This window comes from Scardinius erythrophthalmus (genome assembly GCF_964197995.2).
Source record: "Scardinius erythrophthalmus genome assembly, chromosome: 11".
Classification (NCBI taxonomy): domain Eukaryota; kingdom Metazoa; phylum Chordata; class Actinopteri; order Cypriniformes; family Leuciscidae; genus Scardinius; species Scardinius erythrophthalmus.
The window spans coordinates 42114975-42136997 of NC_138231.1; the positions used below are offsets into that span (position 1 = coordinate 42114975).

At 39.6% G+C, this 22023-nt stretch overlaps 1 protein-coding gene across 1 annotated transcript; it reads left to right on the forward strand.

Moving 5' to 3' along the window:
- The first annotated feature begins 727 nt into the window (after positions 1–727).
- mei4 (meiosis-specific, MEI4 homolog) lies at positions 728–17067 on the forward strand. Its single transcript, XM_081379678.1, has 5 exons — positions 728–963; positions 2601–2840; positions 7769–8262; positions 13522–13653; positions 16710–17067. Exons 1-5 carry the CDS (start codon positions 933–935, stop codon positions 16932–16934), a joined length of 1122 nt encoding a protein of 373 aa, XP_081235804.1. The 5' UTR covers positions 728–932; the 3' UTR covers positions 16935–17067.
- Positions 17068–22023: the final 4956 nt, after the last annotated feature.

Genomic DNA, 22023 nt, shown 5'->3' on the forward strand with positions numbered 1-22023 from the left:
GTGCTGCACATATGGAGGTAAAAAATGACTGAATTTTTATTTTTATTGTTTATTCAATGAAATCAGTGTAGGCTACTATGTTTCTTTGTTATTTATTACATGCAGTTCTACAGAAGCCCTTTGTCCACCACCTCGCCATTCTTTTGGTCTTTTGTAGCCTACTCGTGTATAGTCTATGAGTGAATTTAGATTCATATCAACCATTCCTTTACAGTTCCCTATTAATAGGCTATTGTGTTAAACTGCCTGCCTGTCTTTCCCCCTAAACATTAGTGTAAATAACACAAAATTGTTAGCGCATACACATTCAAATATGAATGTATATGACAATATAACATGAATTATAGTTACATGTTGCTTCTATATGAATGTGCATAAGCTAGTGATTTGTTAAGCATGTATGCACGGTTTTGAATGAACGTTTAGTAATCCTCACCACCAGTCTAAAGACAGTTAAACAGGGGAAACAGCGACGTCTAGTCATAGATTTCTGCATAACAACACATGACAACTGTTCTCCCTTTTCTCACACTCATGCTTTGAGTAGTCGTCTAGCAGTTTAGGCCTGAATTGTTTACTAAAAGTTTGTAGGATTAGTTTAAACCCCACAGGGCTGAACATCTGCTCTGACTGCCGGACAATACTTTACCTGAGTGACACTGACAAACTACTGTCACTGAACTAGACACATTAAAGAGTTAAAAATATGCTACGAGCCAACGTGCCTGACCAATTACTTGGCCGCATTCTACATTAAATGAATATGCATTAGAGTGGGCGTGGTTATTCTGTTTAGCGTTGACTGCTAACACTCGTCAATTAGCAGCGATTTATCAATGGATTTTCTTGGAAATTACTTTTATTCGACGTTTATTAAAATTAGTATACATAATGTAAGCGTATTAGATTGACATCCTAATATTTGGAGAATAATGGAGGAGAAAGCTGCCTCATGTCGTCAAGGTAAAATCCCTCAGATTGTAAATTAATCACGATGTAACTTAAGCTAACGATATCATTCTATCAAAGGTTGATAACGCTTACAAAAAACATACTGTGGCAGCACAGTACCAAGACAAAACTGCTATGAAGTTTTTAAAATGATTATTAGATAGTCAAATCAAAATGCATGTTGCTGCAGACCATCTAACGTTACTGATCTATATAAATTATCGATCAGTGGTCCCATCCCCTCATCTGTTAAACTGGGAAATTGTTCAACCTAAAATTGTTCTAATGGGTTTACTTATAGTCATTAATTTTTGACTGTCAGACAATATTTCGAGTGTAGATGGTCTGATTGCAGCTGTGCCGTTGATGCCTCAGTGCGTTGAGTTGACATTTGTGTGGCAACAGTTTATCATAGCTTTTAGCCTGTAATAAATTGACTGCCTGATGTCCAATCCTCACCGATGTCTGCCATGACATATTCTTACTGTAGAATACATTATTTGGTGTTTACAACAACTACAAAAAAGTCCCTTTTCACATATTCTGCACTATTTTACACCATTTTGTAAGGTAGTGCAAGCAGTGTGTCCATGCTGAAAAAAAAGTAGTTGCATTTTTACTTTTTTGGATAAATATATAGGCCTAATACCTCATTGTTGAATGAAAACATAAAAATGTGTGTGTGTGTGTGTGTGTGTGTGTGTGTGTGTACTTGATGATTTTTGTTAAAATAACAAAAGTTAATATGTATCCGCGGACATAGGGGTGGAGCTCCAGCTCCATCAGTGTTGTTGTATTTGTTGTCTCTATGAGTTATGAGTGCATTCGATTAACTGTATTTGTTAAAGGAACACTCTGACTTTTTGGGACTTTAGCTTATTCACAGTATCCCCCAGAGTTAGATAAGTCCATACATACCTTTTTCATTTCTGTGCGTTCTGTAAGTGTTATTTGACGCACCCACCGCTAGCCTAGCTTAGCACAAAGACTGGATGTAAATGGATAAGGTAGCATACTAATCCCAATAAGTGACAAAATAATGCAAACATTTTCCTATTTACATGTTCTGATCTGTATAGTCACAGCGTGTACAAATAACAAGGCTATATGAGACAGAGACCATTTTTAATCGTATAAATGCTGGGAACTATATTCTCACTAGGCGTAGGAGCACAGCTACTTGGGCGGAGTGATTAGCGCAGCACACGATACGCCCTGTTGATGGTTCCGTAAACAAAGTAGCCACTCCGCCCAAGTAGCTGTGCTCCTACGCCTTTGCACTTATCGGGATTAGTATGCTACCTTATCCATTTACATCCAGTCTTTGTGCTAAGCTAGGCTAGCGGTGGGTGCGTCAAATAACACTTACAGAACGCACAGAAATGAAAAAGGTATGTATGGACTAACCCTAACTCTGGGGGATACTGTGAATAAGCTAAAGTCACAAAAAGTCGGAGTGTTCCTTTAAGGAACAAAAGCAGATTCAGTAAATCTCACAGCAGTGAAAGCTTTTTGTGTGTGTGTGTGTGTGTGTGTGTGTGTGTGTGTGTGTGTGTGTGTGTGTGTGTTGCTTGTGTCTGGTGTGGATCATGTGATGTTAGACGTGGACTAGTTCTTTCTTAAGGTGAACTGTTGCATTATCTCTGTAGGAGCGGTGAGCTGGTACATCAGAGTCTCCAGACTGGCTGTGGCCGTGGCTGTTATTAAGTCCAGACCATCAGGAGGAGCCAGACAGTTCGCTGAATCTCTGGCTGATCGACTCCGACTGCAGGATGAATGCTGGAGGTCTAAAGCTCAAGGTCTTCATGACGATCTGCTGCATCTCAGACAAGAGCTGCTGCTCACGCGCTTAATGTTCAAGACGAGGAGCAACACTGAGCCAGGACAAGGTAAGGTTTCATATCCACCTGTGTAAGACTTATGGAAAATACATGGAGATTAATAAAATCTTTTTAAAAAATCATGGAGAGTTTATGGATATTCCTGTAATGAATAGCATTTTCCCTAAAATATATTTGCAGACTTATTTTATACTGCAACTTAGTATTGTCACGACACTGGAATTTCCAACTTCGATACGATACCTTGAAAAATATCGATATTCGATATTCTGGAAAACTGACATATACTGCGATTCAGATATTTTTATCTCAGAATTTTTTGATCATTTTGGTCATTTTATTGCAAGAGTTTACACACAGCACAGGGTGGCTTTATTTAATTCTTTGAACTAAATTTTCAAAAAAAGACAAGTAAAAAGCCAGTAATAAAATGAGAACAAATTGCAAACAACAGCACAAACAATTTTCTCTTTGTCTTTTGTTTTTTTTGATTAACATGACAGACAGCAGCAGGTTTATTAGGCTGCTGTCCTTTTAAAGGGATGGAGTAAAATCAACCTAGGGTCCTTTGCACCATGACCTCGAGCCAAACACCCCCAAGAAGCCTTTTTTCCCCTTGGTTGAACATTATTAAAGTTAGAGCTTATTTAGAGATATCAGCCGGATGGCTTAGTGCAGGCGCTAATGCATCCAAGGATGTATCTCGTAAATTACCCCACTAATAATGCCCAGAATGGCACCAAACTTCTACCGTAGTACAAATATGTTCTGTACTCATAAAACGAGGCATTGGAAAGTTTGTAAGTACATCAGGAGTTTATTTAAATAACACTCGCCTGACGGCTCATGCTACCGATAACCCAGACGTCAACATCACTTCACTTCTGAGTTGAGAAAAGCACATAAAAGTCCTGACAGAAAGCAATAAGGATGTAGTGTAATGACGCCCAGTTCCAGGAGTGCACTAATATTTTGTTGGTAGTACCAGTTTATTAGTCTGGAAATCCAGACCTAAATCTAAAAGATTAATGCTCTGGCGTCGACTAATGAAGATCGTCCAGCTCGAGGGGCGGCACCAAGCATGCATTTGAAAATCTCACTGCACGCAATTGGATAACACTACGACCAATCACAACAATAAACCCCATACGCTTAGCTACCAGCGGAGATAACTGGTAGATTACACTCTTCCGTATCCGGTCGACAAAACAGCAAAAACGCCCTTCTTGCAAAGGAAGGATTCGAGCGCCGTCTTCTGTTCCTCTTTTAGATAAAAAGCCAAGTCTAACTCGTTCATTGTAGCGGCCAAAGCCGTTTCAAACAACTGGTGTTCATCCAGAGCCATCTTGCAATGTTTACTAATGACTTCGACGTCACAGCGCTGTCGTCATCTCGCCTCTGGCCCGCTTATATCAGATAACCCGATGTGATTGGTGCAGCTCAGATCGAGGGGCATATTTAATGAGCATCATTACTCGACACCAGAGTAACTCGCTGAGCAAATTCAACTTGTGCTCTCGCGAGAACTCTGGATTACCAGGGTAGCAGTTTATAACAATTATTAGTAAACACTAAGTTGTCAACACTTCGAAAAAAAAAAAAATTTGTTGTTATAAATACTACATCCTAATACATATAGTCTACATGTATTACACATACGTGTTCCCATATAAATGAGTATCAAGGTATTCAAGGATTAAGTTACAACAGATTTTTAGTTCCCAGCATGCTTTGCCTCTGACTGTTAAAGGTGAGTAAATGTGACCAGTCACGGAAAGTAGGGACACAAGTCGGTTCTGGGGCATTTTGAGTTATTCGCATATTCTGAAAGTGTAGTATTCAAGCTTTCCAACGATGTATAACACATGGAAATCTGATAATATTTGGAGAAGTTGTGGCCATTTGAAGGTAGGCACTCAAAAAAACTGAAATGGTAGAAATCTGCTTCTAAAGATTGGCAAGTTCTCACACTTCTGGGAATGACAATAGGGCTCATTTACATCTCATTTAGATAAGTCATACCCCCTGTAAAGCTCCCCCGTCTCCCCCTCCCCCCTGAATGTACCAATTCTACAAATTCTCTAAATAAAACATCTCCAGTTAACTGGCAGAGCATTCATTTAGTTCGTTTTTTAAATAAGATACTAGCGCTGAAATGTGTTTTTTTTTTAATCAAGTGATCAAAGTGCTCGTTGCCGCTGCGATCAGTGGCGCAGATACAGTGTTTACTCGGCTCGCGCGCACACTGCATTGTATTCACTCGACGCGCGCTTCAATCCGTTGCGGATACTCTCTATTTGTTCTGTTGAAATAACAAAATAATTCAAACGTTTGCATGTCCCTGCTTGATATACAACCACTGATGAACATAATCGTTTTGAAGAGAGAAAAAAAACTATACGAGAAAAAAAAAAAACTTATTCAAGGGCGGATTCAAACTTTCAACCTCTGACATGGCTGGCGAACGCTCTACCACTGTACCATTCATATGCACGTTGACAGCATTGGCGGATCTATGTGTTCACACTGACAACATGTATTAGGCTACATCTCATTAACCCTCTGGGGTCTGAGCTGTTTTCTGGGCCCTGGAGGTGTTCTGACATGCTCTGACATTTGTGGTTATTTCTGTTACTTGTGACATTTTTATGGCTAAAGTCATGAAACCCATACTGATTATTTCTTCACAAGACTTTTGAAAATTTTATCACGTAGCCTAGAATATTTGCTCTAAAACTATGTGAGAATCACCCTGACTGCTCATTCAGAGAAGACAATATATTGATTTAAAAATTTTACGACGTGTTTTGTGTTAGAAAGCAATATGCGAAGGGGCGGATCACCTCATTAATATGAAAGCTTTCCACACCTGAGAAAGACAAAGAACCTCCCTAATGGCCCTATTAGGAGCTTATCAGGGCCCATCATTCTGACCAACCTTGCACAAAGAATGAGGAGATTTAAAAAAGAATGGCTTTTAAAATTGTTTGGATTTATTTACAACACAACATAATCCAAAGATACACAACAAAAAAGCACTTATTGAAGAAAGAGACCTTTGTGCCATTCCTAAAAACATTTTACATACCTTTCATTTTCTAAGGTGTTTGATTTTCACTTTACCATGTTCATGTACAGAGACATGTACTGTGAATGTTGAAGTCAGCAGGACTCAGTGGCATCTGGGCCCTGAAAAAAAAAAAAAAAAAAAGTGCACATACTGATATCAAGAGAAAGGCCTGCACGATTTTGGGAATACATTTTTGATTTTTCTTGTTAAAATTGCTTTTTAAAATTCACAGAATACACACACACACTCACACAAATGTTTCCAACAATATATAATGAACACCAGGTTTGTTGTGCCTTGTAGGTATGGGCTATGCGCAGTGCTGCATAAAATAATAACAATATAGCATAGCAGCCTATATATATTTTCAAAAAGATTTCAGTAACAACTAAGCTAGAGAAAAATATATTGATTATCATGTTACTTCAAATGTTTCCATTCGTTATGATGATATAAAATGAGATAATAGTAAAAACATGAAGCCGTTTGGAGCGTTTTGCTTTTCCAAAATATGATACATTCAAACGCGATCGCGATCAAAAATATGATACATTAAAACGCGATCGCGATCAAAAATATGATACATTAAAACGCGATCGCGCTCAAATATAAAACATTATGGTTAGGCCTACCATATACATATCTACGTTTGAGCAGATATCCACAAACACAGTAACAGTAAACACGGGTCTAAATATTATTATGTTCACCATATATCTAGCAACAGTTCAACTGCAATGTGAAATTTATGCAACAATAGCAAACTAATATGTAAGAATTTCTTACCTTATCTTTCTTTCTTCAAATATCGTTCTTCTTCTTCTGATGTAAATCCAATGTAAGCTCATGCACGTCTTTCAAACTCGACGAAAAGTGAAGTGAAGTGTTTTGTTGTTGAGGTAATGAGGGCGATCGCGTTCCATGTGGAGATTTGCATGTGAATATCTTTTGCGCGAGTGGGCGTGGCCGAATTAAAAATAATTAGGAAGCGTTTGAGAAGCTGGACATCTTGTTGGTTTTATACAAATTACTTAAACAGAGAATAATTGTTTTCGTTTTGAATCCGATCATAAAAGTACACACTTAAATGTTTATAAAGGTGTATGGCTCATAAATGTGTGACAAGTATTCGCTGAGTTTTGTTTCAGTTTATAGACGTGCTCAAGAAAAAAAAGTTCACCGCGACGGAGAGGCAGAACGCACACACTGTTTATTTTCTTTATTTTACAAAAGCACAACGTTTTGATTTGATTGGAAGTGGACACATACAAAAGTAGAAATACCACAGATTCTTTTTTTATATTTCTTTTTTCTGTATGACCATAAATGACGGAGAAATTTAAGTTTATAGTGCTACAATGTGGAGAAAATCCAGCAAAACGCGCCGGCGCGTTTGTCGACCTCAGAGGGTTAAACGACAAATTAAACCCCATTTTAACCCCATGTAAGCTACTATTTAAATCGATTGCTGGACATCGTAATGTTATTGGCGTCCATCTTCATTGAATTTTGAAATCAGATAGAGCCGGCCCGAGCGCTGCATAATAAGTAGCCACGCCGGCAATTCAGTATGGAAATACACACCGACAATGACACGCCCCCTACTGCGTGCTAGAATCTCCGAAAAACAAGGCGATTTCAACATCAAAATGTACGCTTTTAAATATACCAATACTGTTATCTCAAACATGGAGAGGCTTCTTCGTGATCTCAACTTACAGATTCTGCAAAAAAACGAAAATCACCAATTTTGAAAAAAAACCGCTTCTTTCTCATTTTGCTCGAAAGTTGTGCTGCCGACTTGTGTCCTTGGTTTCCGTGACGGGTCACAAATGTTAAAATTAAGTGTTATTTAATGTTTTACTCAATCTATGATATGCTGATATGCTGTGTTTTGTTTTCACAGGTCATGAGATGGCCAAAGTACTCTCTCAGGATGACCCGCAGGAGTTAAAGGGTGACTCTGGCTGTGACACTGATAACAGCTCCCAGACACATGTTAACATTGCTAAAGGACCATGTTTGCCTCCAACCCCTCCAAACAGTCAGAACTTTCCCCTCCAGGATAGGCAGTGGCGCCAGGACAACAGGCTGTTAAAACACATGCAGTTCCTGCAGTGCCTGAGTGGCTTGCGCAGAGTTTGTGAGTCTTCTCTGTGTCGTGATGGTGAGGTGGTCTGGGATTCAGTGGTGCAGCTGCTGGATTCGGTGGTGGAGGTTTTCAGGCAGGCACATGTTGGACAGCCTCTACATCACCCAGAGCATCTGCATCATGCCACACAGGTGGTGGCACAGATCCTGGGAACTCGTCATGGGTGTTCAGTGCAACATTTTAGCAAAGTGGAAAATCTGCTGAAGGAGATGATCAGCCTACTACTAACCAACCAGCAACTCAATGCGGTAAGAGAAAGAGAGAGGCTTGTGTATTGTGGGTAAAGTCAGTTGCAGACCAGACGAGAAGAGGGTTAGTTCAATATTTTTGTCAACTGGCACAGGGAGACAACGGGCTCTAGTCATTAGGCAATATGCCAGGCTAAGTAGATCTGGATGTCAATCTGCATAGATATGGTACACATCAAAATCCCCAGTGTTAAATTAACACTGCTCAGTGTTTATATAATCCACACTCAAGTCAAGTCAAGTATATTTGTATAGCGCTTTTCACAATACAGATTGTATCAAAGTAGCTTCACAGTATTAAATTAAAATAATACAACAAGGTTTGTTTCTAGTGAAGTTTATTGATTGATAAAATTAAATTAAATATTCCCAAAATATCCCTAAATAAATTAATATTTAGATACCTAAAGCTAACACAATTAACATGTTGTGATACCATGATATACCACGTTTTAGCATTATTTACCACGATTTACCATGTTTCTAAGATGATTTACTACGATTTACCATGTTTCTAAAATGATTTACTACGATTTACCAAATTCCAGCCTGATTTACTATGATTAACATGTTGTTAGAATGATGCTAGCATGATTAACATGTTGTTAACATGATTAGCATGTTGCTAGCATGCTTTTAACAAGATGCTAGCATAATTAGCATTTTGTTAGCATGTTACTCGGTTAAAAAAAAAAATCTCTAAATTTCTCTAAATCTCTAAATTAGGCTATTATAGAGAGTGGACTAGACGCTACTACAGTTAGCCATCTCATTCCAAGATCTTTTTGTGTGAAGTGAACAAATCCCTCACACTCAATTTTTCATAACTCGCCTGTTTGTACTTAATAAACCAATAAAAACATTTGGCGCGAGGTCACAGCGTTTGGGTTCGCGCGCTCACAAGTAAAGGCTACAGACTAAAACACTCGAGGCTAGAGCCAGGGCAGACGACAGGATGAAGCGTGCGAAGAAAAGGAGTGTGTGGGACCATTTCACCAAAAAGAATGACACAGATGTAAGTTGCAACTTGTGTGATACAGTGCTTAAATACAGTAGTAGCACATCATCTATGATGTATCACCTGAAAATGCGACACCCGCAAGCCTCTTCGGGTGAGAAAGGTAGCCAAAGCCAACCTACCGTGTCATCTATGCTATCTGGTAAACAGATAAGGTGATGATGATCATCATCTTTCTTTATTATTGTTAGCACTACCTCAAACTAAAGCGGCGTCTCTTCGGAGCTGTCATTTTCTTAAATGAGCCGCGGCAATGTTTCAAATGAGCTTCTAACGCTAGACAAACGCCTTTATTTTCAGCGCGATCACCTTGTACCCAATCCATTTCGAAACTAGGGAGCCATTTGTCCTCCGATTACATACAAGCTCATGCGGGACTCATGTTTCGCGCTGTATGCAGCAGACTTACCTCTGTTCTATGACAGTTTTCCAGCATTTGGCCCCCGCTCAATTGCAGCCATGTTTGAACTCGAACTCTGTCCATTTGATGACGAATCATTTCTTTCCACCGATCCTCTGGCGTACACCACCGCCAAGCCCCCGGCTTCATCGCACGCACGTCGTTCGATCTGAACTGCCACTCGCACACCAAGACGTCGAGCGAGGGAGGGAGGGAGTCACTTTTATACTTGTCATAAGTTGTTTTCAGCAAAGAAATGGTCCGGATCTCCCAATGGAATCAGTGCCCCTACTGGGATGCACTTGATTCCGATCTTCACAACAGGATGTTGGAATATTTCCTGCGCTGTCTGCAGATCGCTCGCCCATTACACTCTTGTCCACTGATAAATCCTTTAATCCCTCCATGCCCAGAACCAGCCATAAAATCAACCAATGAACATGCAGTTCACTCTTCACAACTAGGCCGCGTTGTCGTTTTTTTGTATGTATGTAAATATTGTGGCGGCGCTCTTGCCCACTCCATATGTCCAGTGATGAAAGATGTCAATAAAAGATCATAAAATTATTTGTCTACTCCCATTAATATTTCCTGTCTGTCTATCGAATTATCTCATCATCCAGACGTTAACTTTACTAACTATCTGCTGTCTGGTCTTGAACATGGGTGGAGAGCCTGCCTTCCCATTAAAATGATCTGTGACAATCTTCAATCCGCTCTTTCAGAACTAGACGTAGAAGATCATTTTAATCAAAAAAAGAAGTCGAATCAGGATTCATGATTGGACCTTTCGATAACTCCCCTTTTGAAATCTTTCGCATCAGCCCTATTGGAGTGGCTACTAGAAAGTTCTCAGGGGAAAAACGCCTCATAATCGATCTGTTCCAAAGCATAAATAGCATTATCTCTATTGAAGAATTTTCTCTTCAAAACCACAACGTTGATCAAGCAATTTCAATGATTAAAAAAAACGTAGGTCGCGGCGCCTGACTTGCTAAAATCGACATTGCTTATAGCTGTATGTTTGATTTTGTCTAATAATCACGCAATCCCTTACATCATTCATTTGCTTGATGATTTCCTAATTATCTATTATTATTATTATTAGACTTTTTATTTCATTCACGCAAACAGGAGACAGGAAACACATGCTCGTGCAAATTTTGCTGTGTTACAGAGTTCATGTTTGGTGAACTCTGCCAGTGCTAGTTTTACATTTTAGATGAATTACATGTTGTATTATAAAAAAAAAAAAATGCTATGACTGTTGCAGTGTCTGGCTGTCCGTAGAAATTTTCTGTGCTCAAAGTCTAGTTTGACCGTGGATTTACAGGAACGGGAGAGCGGTGCCGTTGACCTAGAAAACGTTTGTGTGTGTCAGCATTCATACACTGTAAAAATGAAGACGCTATATCTAATGAATAATATTATGGCAACAGATTACAAGCAATATTATTAATTAAATTTAACAAATTAGAATTGAGTAATAATTAATCAAATTAATTCCTTAAAAGTTAACCATTTAAAATGAGTAAAATTTACAATTTCTTTTTATTGCCAACATCGAAGACACCTGATGTTAACAAGCAGAATCACTGAAGGAGAAAACCATGATTTTATGGCGATCAGTGTTTGTTTTAGTTGGGCTCTTGACCTTAAATCATTGACTTTAGATTTTGTTTGGCTGCAGTAATTCAGTTATAACAGCCAGATGAACAAAGAGAAAAGGTGATCTGATGGTGTTGGTTATGTTTTAACATAATCATTATTTCACAATCATTTGACCTGAATCTCTGAACTCATATAGATCCCAATTTACTTGCGAACCTAATTTACCAATTTTGGTTTACTTTATTAATTAAAGGGTTACTTCAGGATTTAGCATTAAGCTTTGTATTAGTATAAAACCTGTAGTATTTTCGAATTACCATGCTTTCCACCCTCATATCCCCCTGAGAGGAGAGATTTATGTATTTTTTGTCTGGAAAAAATCCTCCGATGACGCAAAAATCGTCATTTTGCGTCATCCGAGGATTTTCTGGCCAGAGGCTAAAGACTACAGCCAGTAGATGGCGTTGTTCCGCATGTTTTCAGCCCGCCCATAGGAGGTGGGATCTCACTCACAGAATGTACACAGTGTCAGCGTCTTTCTTTGGAAGCTAAGCTAGCATGCTCTTGTTCTGTGGAGAAAGCTGAATAGGAGAAAGCTGAGTAAGTAGGGGTTACCAATTACCATCCTCCTTTTCCCGGACTTGTCCGGTGGGGGCGAGATCGTTCAAAATGTCCGGGATTCAGCTTTTGCTTTCTGCGGTCGCCATTCATTGTTTACACGCACACCTTTCAATCTAACTGAATTTATTCCGATTGGTGAATTTAAATGTAGTGTTTACATGAACGCTAAACAAGTGATCGGTTGATGTGCGTTTTACCATTGCTAAGAAAAATTCCCGCTCCTCCGTGAGAGATGTAATCTCAGTAATCACGCCACCGGCCTCGCGCTGTTCTCCCGCGGCCGTCAGCCTCGTCCTGCTCGCCACAGTAAACATGATGTATGGCGACTGTAGAACGCAAAAGCCGAATCCCGGACATTTTGGACGATCTCTAAATCCCTCGCAAACTCATCACGTAGGCTAGCCTTGTTGTTTACAACTGCGCACTCTTACCGGTAGGCGTGGCCTCCTAAGGCAGCGAAGCAAGTGCATTCTGGGAGTTGTTGTCTTTCATCCACATAAGCCAAAAATACATTTTCTGGCTTTTCTCAGTCTAGAAAGCTCCAAATTCAAAAATTTCTTCACATTTCTTCTACTTAAATGACCTATTTTAAATACACATTCATCTTCCCAGAGGTGAAGTATCCCTTTAATCTAACATGGGAGCATTGCTTAATTTACTGCATCGGTCGTAGCAGCATTGAAATTTGGTAACATGCTCCATAACAGTGTGTTAAATGTGACAGCGTAGTGCCAAACAGCAACTATGGCAGCTTTGTGATGATGGGCATTCAAATTCAGGGGAATTTCTTTGGACACAGATTCAGTAGGCCTGTCCTTTGTATAAGACTGGAGCCTATTAGTATCAAAAGTTTTGCACAGTTTTTCCAGCAGCTTTTTCATGATCCTAAACCTAATTTTAATTTCCTGATATATTAATCATAATCAGTAATTCCAGTCTGTTTATTTCATTATTAATGGGATTTTTTTTCTGTCATGTTCTGGAGGTGTGTTCTGGGTCAGTTATTATTGTATCTTCTAGAGCAGGGGTAGGCAATGTCGGTCCTAGGGGCTGTTTACACATTGAAAAAACGTAAAACTTTTTATGTGTTTTAGCCGTTCATTTACACGACAATGCCGTTTTGGGTGCCTGAAAAAGCAAACTTTTGAAAACAGGTTTCAAAGTGCAAGTTTTTAAAATGGCCTCCGTGTAAACAACAAAAACGTGAATCTTTGAAGACGGTAATGTCATGTCATCGCCATCTAATGGTCTGGCAGCAGAATACAGCATTTTTTGTCGTTTTCGCGGATCCGTGTGAATGGGGATCGTTTTGACAATGGTGTCGCCTGTACTGGGAAAACTCAAAGGAAAAATTATTTAAAAAAATTAAGCATATTGTTGTCGTGTAAACGTACCCCTAGAGAGCCACTGTCCTGCAGCGTTTAGCTCCAATCTCTTATCAAACACACCTGAACAAGCTAATCAGTGTCTTCAGGATTACTAAGGCTACAGGCATGAGAGTTCCAGTGTAGGATCTGAACTCTGCAGGACAGTGGCTCACTAGGATTGGGTGATACCCCTGATCTAGAGAGAGACAGATCAGTCTGATGTGGTCTCATTCTGCTGTTAGTTCTCAGTCCATGAAGTGCTGTCAGAGTGTCTGCTGGCTCTGGGAGGAAGTTGTGTCCTGAGAACTCCATTTATTCAACTCCTGATGTCTGAGATCCTTCAGCTAGCACAGCAGCTATGGGAAACCTGTGAGGTAAGTTACACCACACTACACATATAGATATCAAAACATTCTTCCTATTTAGGGACTTGTTTGTTAGTGGAAAAGTTTAGTGTTTTGTTAATGCATTTTTCTAATGAAACTGAAATCAGTAAGTTACAGTATTATTGACTGTATTACTGAAGCACCTTAAAATATATTAATGACAGTATTTTAAAACAAAATTGTATGTACAGTAGGTAGTCAACCAGAATGCCTATTACCGCCGCGCTGGCCGGCGCAACAAAAATAAACCAGTTGCATTTGAAAGTCGTTCACGAAATGACCGCCAGGTGGCGCAAAGGGACATTTTGCAACTTTTTACGTTTTTAAAAAGGGACACAAAATGTCCCTTTGCGCCACCTGCCGGTCATTTCGTGAACGACTTTTAAATGCAACTGGTTTATTTTTGTCGCGTCGGCCAGCGCGGCGGTAATAGGCATTCTGGTTGACTATCTACTGTACATAGATGCCTACCTCGCAGTCAGTGAAAATAAATTAGTTGCAATGATGCTGCTTATTTTTACTATTCTATTCAGGAATGATACGAATGAAGAGTGCTTTTCTCTCGTGTGCGTGCACACACTGACTGCTGAACAACCGAACTTCTGGGCTTTCTTGTAAATTCGTGGTTGAGTGGTAGAACTTAGGTTTCAATGATGTAGATGACACGGGTTCAAATCCCGAACAAACAAGGGCTGCTGTATTTTATTTATTTTTTATTAATGCTAAGAGATTTGTCTAGTTCTGTTACACCATATAGTTTTTTTGTTGTTGTTGTTGCTTATATTTATAAAATAAAATGACCACCATACATTTCCATTTCACACTAAGGAACAAATAGTATCCAACAGAATGACTGAATTTACATTTGTATAATAATTCCAATCGTAATTTCAAAAGCAGTTCTGTTACAAACAGAAAAAAAAAAATATATATATATATAACTTTATGGGGTTGCTACGGTGAAAAAAAAAAAAAAAATATATATATATATATATATATATAACTTTATGGGGTTGCTACGGTGGCCGAGAAGTGCAAAACAAACCACAATTTTGAAAACCAAACAACAAATTTATAAACGCAATGGAAAGACTAAAAACAAATTAACAAGTTAGAAAACACAATAACTATTCCGAAAACAAAATAATAAATCAGAATACACCATGACAAATCAGAAAACACGATAACAAATCAGAAAACACGATAACAAATCAGAAAACACGATAACAAATCAGAAAACACAATAGCAAGTCAGAAAACACAACGACAAGTCAGACACAACGGAAAATACTGACCGCTGATTGGACGAGACATCTGTCAATCAAGACATGCAGAAAGTACAGCCGACTGCGGCAGGAGAAAGTCGATTTGCGTGTGCATGTGTAAATATTAGAGCTGTATTTTTATTAAACAATAATATCAGAACCAGCGCTTCTGCTCCTGTATTGAGAGATAACATGCAGTGCGTTTCGATCCTGGTTCCAGTGGCCTTAATGCAAAAACTGGAGTTTCTTTTATTGATTTTTATTTAGAAAAAAAAAACTCAGGAATGAAGTAATCTAAGACTTCAGACTTGAAAAATTAACTGTATAATACATTTATACAAGTCTTTTTGTGACACTAGGTTGCACAGTTTTCACTCAGGAGCCTTTTTTTTTACTTTTAAGTTCTCCAGGCATTTTCGCAACCTTCAATCCAGTCAAATCAAATGTGGTTCTCTCTGAAGCAGTTCCTATCTAATCGCAAGCATAGGCCCACATCACACTGCTGGCAGTTCCATGGGGTGCTCCTTTTGAATCGTATGCAACGATGCCGACCCATGCTATTCTGGCCTTATATCAGGGTCTGCCTCTGTCTGCCGTCTCCATCTTGTGATATTGGCGAGCGGCTACAAGATTCCTCACGGCTACGACTGTGCCGATGGCGCTCTGAGGTTGTGTTGTGGATGTGGATGGCCTATTTACTTCTTCAGAAGTAACTAGAGAAGCCACACTGAAAAAAAATATAAGCTTGTGTTACAAACTCTATATATTCATAAATGTATTTTTTTATGAAACCATATATTAGTAACAGCAAAATTGTAAAAAAATAAAATAAAATAATAATAACAGTTATAAATACACACACTCGCACACGCACATATACACATGCACATATTCATAAGCACAAATATACCGAATACGCCTCCTGAATGTGACTCAGAATCTGAAGAATCTCGCTCGGCCTTCTCCCAAGTCTCGACAAAATTCATCCCAAGCGCCTCCTCTGCTGTGTACGCCTTCTTCGCCATGTTTTCGTTTGTTTATTTTATTATTTCATGTAGTAAAACTCTTTAACCTGCTGCGTTGCCCATATCTCTCCTTTCAAATCCTTCCTTCCTGCTCTCCCAAAAAGCTGCATAGTTTACTGAAATTACCGTAATAAAACGTATATTGCTGAAAAGCGCATGTCACACGAGCATGCCGACTTGACTTCTGTATTGTGACATATTAGCTTTTCTAATGTCAAAAAATATAGAGCGTCTTCTCAACACCGTCCGCAGGGACGTGTGCACCAAGCATGCACGTATTAATCCATCTCTTCCAAGAAAAACACCTTCAATCTTTCCTATCTTCCACATCTGCCGTGGCATCTTATCCTCTCCTATGAGGACGACATCTCCCACCTTCAGTGCCTCTGCCGCGGTGTTTACAGTGGTGAGCGGATCTTAGATTCATCAAGTAGTCCCTGCGCCAACCGGTCCAAAATCCATTCAACAACCTCTGACTATATTTCCATCTTTTTCCACTTTGATACAATGCTCTGTGTCTCTGAATCTGCTGTGCAGTCAATCTCGCCTTTTAACCGTCTCGATCTCAGGTCTGAGGAGTTGGTTGTCCATTTCCGCAGATCCATTCCTGCAGCAGACAAGATTGCCTTGTCTATCATTATGTGACCATAAACCTGTATATTAATCTGGCTTTATAAACAATGATGCTCTCATACATGTGCATGTGCATACTGTATATAATGCCTCAATAACGGTAGGGTTTTGTCTCGTGCAGAGGTCCAGAGAGGAGCTGCAGCATCCGATGGACTGGATCCACTATCAGAATTCCTTCTATGTGTTCTGGCTGCTGGAACAACTTGCACAGGACACTAATTGTAATGTAAATCAGGAGCTTGTGATCGACCTGGAAACTAAAGCGTTCACTCTCGCAGATGAGTTTCCCCTGTTCTCTCTGTATATGTGGCGGATCTGTGGTCTCTTCAGGGTGGGACACCAGTGAACCAACATGGGCTGCTGTCGTTCCAAATCTTTGCTCCTTTTTAAGAGCTCACTTTACATGAACTGCCTTGTCTTAAAACAATATGAATTAACTGTTTATTAATAAATAATACAAATTTTGTTTTGCTTTTTGGAAGTCTAGTGTTGATGAATGCTTGATTATGAATCATCTATAGAAGGGGTGTCAAACTCCTGAAGAGTTTAGCTCCAACCCTAATTAAACACACAGTTTCCAAGCGGGTGTTTTGGATCTACACTCTGTAGGAAAGTTTGACACCTGATCAATAACGTGACAAAGAAGTCTTCCATGCATTTTCACAACACACTTACGTTTACATCAGGCACGTTTTCTATGGAAGAAAATGTATATGGTTCAGAAGATATTGATTCATTCACTGTGGTTGTATGGATTACTGTCAGTGAATGACAAGTTACTATTCTATGATACAGACTTTATGACAGCCGTTAAAAAAATAAACTGTTGCGTGTGTAAGGCAAGGCAAGTTTATATATATTACACATTTTATACACTATGGCAATTCAAAGTGCTTTACATAAGTAAGAACTGAGTAAGAACGTGTGTGACAAAATGGTTTAGAACAATTGTATTGAGGCAGGAGTGGAAGAGATGGCAGGCAGAAACACGAATCTAAATGTGGTTTATTGAAAAACACGAACAAGGCAAGAACAGGAAAACCAGAGAACACAGGGAGTAGAGAAACAATCCATCCACATTACAACGACTGACAAGGAACAACGGAAACACAAGAAAGGTACTAGACAATTTAATGGTATAATTTAACATTTTTAATTTTCGAACTGGGGACCTTTCGCGTTTAAGGCGAATGTGATGAAACACTTTTGAAAACCTGTCTTCAGGGTGCAGACATAAATCTTGTTAAAAAGAGTATAAAGGAAAAGAGAGCTGAACCCTCCTGGCGTGGCAAACAGTTTAAAGTTTCTATCACAATCCGACCTCTGCTTCTACTCAGTTTCGAACAAATGACCTTTTGCGTGTTAAGCGAACGTGATGACCACTACACTACAGAAACCTAATGGTCCATTGTATGTGCTTTTTCGAAGATGGCTCCGTCCCATAACCTGCCCTGCAAGCAGTGTGACAGTCTGTACATTCCACAAACAACAGAACAAACCTCATTCGGCATGGCAGTCTGCCTACAGCTCCTTGGTACGATGGCCTTCACCAGTCTCAAAAGTAAGGACTTTGTAGCGAATTTCAGCATGTATATTAAAAACACCTCCACTTGTTTCCGCCCAGTTTCGAACTGCGGACCTTTCGCGTGTAAAGCGAACGTGATAACCACTACACTACGGAAACTTCAGTTGAATCCAATCCGACCTCTTCTAGCGTACGCTTGTTCAAAAGCGACTGAAACGATAGACTGCCCAGTGTTCTTAAAATGGCAAAAAGCAGCTATTTTTGTTGGCAGACCAAACATTTTGCATACCCTTGCTGAGCATGGCGGCATGTGCGTGGGAGCACATTGTCCCAGCACCTCATGGGTACAGCTCGAGTGTCTCTTCATTCACGCATAAATCTTTCGCCTTTTACTAAAGATTTCCGTGGAGGGGAACATTTGCGAGTTTCTGGTATTTTTGGATGCTCTGCTCACAGCAGAGCTAGGCCTACCTAGTTTGTTCAGAAACAGAGGGCTTTTTGCGGCTTGCTCCGAAGAACCGCAGCAGGTTGGGCCAGCGTTCCAGTGTGGCCCGAAAGAATTGGCGGTTTTGTCCATGTCTGGAGCTGGGTGGTCGTCAAACCATCGCCACTTTACCAGTTCACAACTTCGAGTCTTGGGTCAGCAGCGTGCGACCCAAGTGCACATGCACATGCCACCATGCTCAGCAAGTATATTGTCTGGTGCAGGCTCCTCCCACCCAGCTTTTTTTCTTTCTTTAAAAAAATAAAAAACAATAATACAGCCATTTCCATTAGAGGAAGGAGCAGATGTAATAAGAATCTGCCCCATCACCAGATGACCGCAAACCCTGTCTAAGAGGATGACACTGAAGCCGATAGTACATTGAAGACCAGTGGTAGTATTCGCATGAGATTTTTATGAACTCCCTGGAAGCTAAATGAACAAACCCTTCATCTCCTTGGATTGCAGGTGGATTCCTCCATAGGACAGGATGAGCTCCTCTTCCTGCCCCCCTTTGCCAAAGTAAAAGGCTTAAATAATAATAACTCCCATAATGGAAAGCATAACCAGCATTAAGTGACTTCTCAACGGTTCAGCATACAGTGCCTAATCTCCACCTGTCACGCTTTTAGACCGGGGTTCGATTCCCCGACGGGGAAGCTTCTTCTTTATCACGGCCAAACACCTTGCGTGAGCTCAGGCTTTATCGTGGAAGCCGCTGACAAAGCCAACCCGCCGTTCAAGACTGACCTGATGATGGTAAGCTAACTGCATTTGAAAGATTTTACTTTCAACAAAGTGTTTCCAATGGGTTTGTAAAAGGTTGTTTTATGCATGTTTGGCCTGAGTTTTTGTTGCATTTCCACTGTTTAATTTCATATCTGACCAGCAGGGGTCACCAGCGTGTGGCGTTCCGAATGCTTCGAAACAGTGAATCATTTTGCGAAGCAATTGTTTTTTTGGGAGAAATTGGGAGAAAATTGGAAAAAAGTTTGTTTCTCCCATCACTACCCTTTTGTGCTCTGTAAACTTTACAATCACGCTGCTGGCCCAAGACTTGAAGTTGTGAACTGGGAAAGTGGCGATGGTTTGACGACCACCCAGCTCCAGACATGGACAAAACGGCCAATTCTTTCGGGCCACACTCGAACGCTGGCCCAACCTGCTGCGGTTCTTCTGAGCAAGCCGCAAAAAGTCCTCTGTTTTTGAACAAACTAGGTAGTTCTGCTGTGAGCAGAGCATCCAAAAATACCAGAAACTCGCAAATGTTCCCCTCCACGGAAATCTTTAGTAAAAGGCGAAAGATTTATGCGTAGGGCTGAACGATTAATCGCATTTTCCATGTAATCGCACTTAAATCGAGATGGCTTATCACGATTTTAAAATCGCAAAGGCTGTGATTATTTTTTATGCGCAGCTTGTCATTGATGTACGGCTCTGTAAATGCTGCTCCATCTGAAAGAACTGTGAGTTTGAGTCACTTATAACGTGCATTTGAACGTGTGGTTTTATTGCGATTAATCTTTCAGCCCTATTTATGCGTGAATGAAGAGAAACTCGAGCTGTACCTATGAGACGTTGGGACAATGTGCACATGCCACCATGCTCAGCAAGGGTAATGTCTGGTGCAGGCTCCTCGCACCCAGCTCTTTTTCTTTTCTTTTTTTTAAAAATGCAAAGGGCCATGAGGTTTCTGTAGTGTAGTGGTCATCACGTTCGCCTAACACGTGACAGGACCTCAGTGCGAAACCGAGCAGAAACAGTGGTGGTCTTTTGACAGAAACTTTAAACTGTTTGCCACGCCTGGAGGGTTTAGCTCTCTTTACCTTTATACGCTTTTTAACAAGAGTGCACCAGAAGATTTATGTCTGCATCCTGAAGACAGGTTTCCGTAGTGTAGTGGTTATCACGTTCGCCTCACACACGAAAGGTCCCCAGTTTGAAACTGGGAGGAAACTGGGTAGTGATTTCGAGAATGTGGTTTTCTGTTGAGCAGGTCAGTACACTTGCAGGGGGATTTGCAGTGTAAACTCTTTAGAAAAGGACAAAAATAAAACAAATGACCATTGAGGTTTCCTGTAGCGTAATAACGTTTTATGGTCTGCCAACAAAAATAGCTGCTTTTTGCCATTTTAAGTACACTGGGCAGTCTATCGTTTCAGTCGCTTTTGAACAAGTGTGCGCTAGAAGAGGTCGGACTGTCCTCCAATGGAAGTTTCCGTAGTGTAGTGGTTATCACGTTCGCTTTACACGCGAAAGGTCCTCGGTTTGAAACTGGGCGGAAACAAGTGGAGGTGTTTTTAATATACATGCTGAAATTCGCTACAAAGTCCTTACTTTTGAGACTGGTGAAGGCCATCGTACCAAGGAGCTGTAGGCAGACTGCCATGCCGAATGAGGTTTGTTCTGTTGTTTGTGGAATGTACAGACTGTCACACTGCTTGCAGGGCAGGTTATGGGACGGAGCCATCTTCGAAAAAGCACACGCAAAGGACCATTAGGTTTCTGTAGTGTAGTGGTCATCACGTAACTTTGTTATATAGATATAATTTTTTCTTCATTCTATTTATTGATTTTCATTTTACTTTTTGATACACAATGCCCTGTTATGGGTGCACTTTGTTCCACCACTTTAACCCTTGTGCACTGTTCGTTTGCGGTTTACGGTTGGGCTGTTTGAGGTCTCAGAGACCCCAGGCAACAAAATGTAATTTTGTAACACACACATATATATATATATAATTTTTTTTTTTTTTTTTTTACAAATGTAATTTTACTCAGTTTATTAATGTTTTTACTCCACAAAATGTATATAATTAAATGTAAAACATATTTTTAATAGGTTTTTAGTGTTTGTTTTTTTTTTATTAAAAAAAAGTTTTGTAAACTTCACCTTATAAAAGACCCACATTTCTAAATTTCATTCATGGGGATAACATGGATAATTTGACATGGTGAGTCAATGTTCAGAAATTACTAATTATTTATTTGTTTTGAACTATGTTGTATAGCTGTGTTTTCATGTGTTCGTAGTCAAAACTCAAAAATGAGTTTATATTTAATTATTAAAAATTGCCATTATTTTATATGAAAAAAATTTTTAATTGTATTTTATTTAGAAAATATTTTAGTTTTTCTTGTATTTTTTTTATTAGATCAGATAACATTTTAAGCTGTCGTATGGTCATGTTACAATGTACCTCACCTATGGGGCATGTTGTCACATTTCACTTCCATTCTTTCGGGGTATATCAAGAAAAAAAAAAAAAAGTATACGCTGTATTAATAAAACAAACCACATAATTGTACTAGACATGTGGGAAATGAATGTGGGAAAAAAGAAATACTCTGAACCATAAGTAGATTTACACAAACTGAAAAAGGCAAAAAGCGTTACTTTGTGCCCCGCTCTCCCCTGTTTCATAT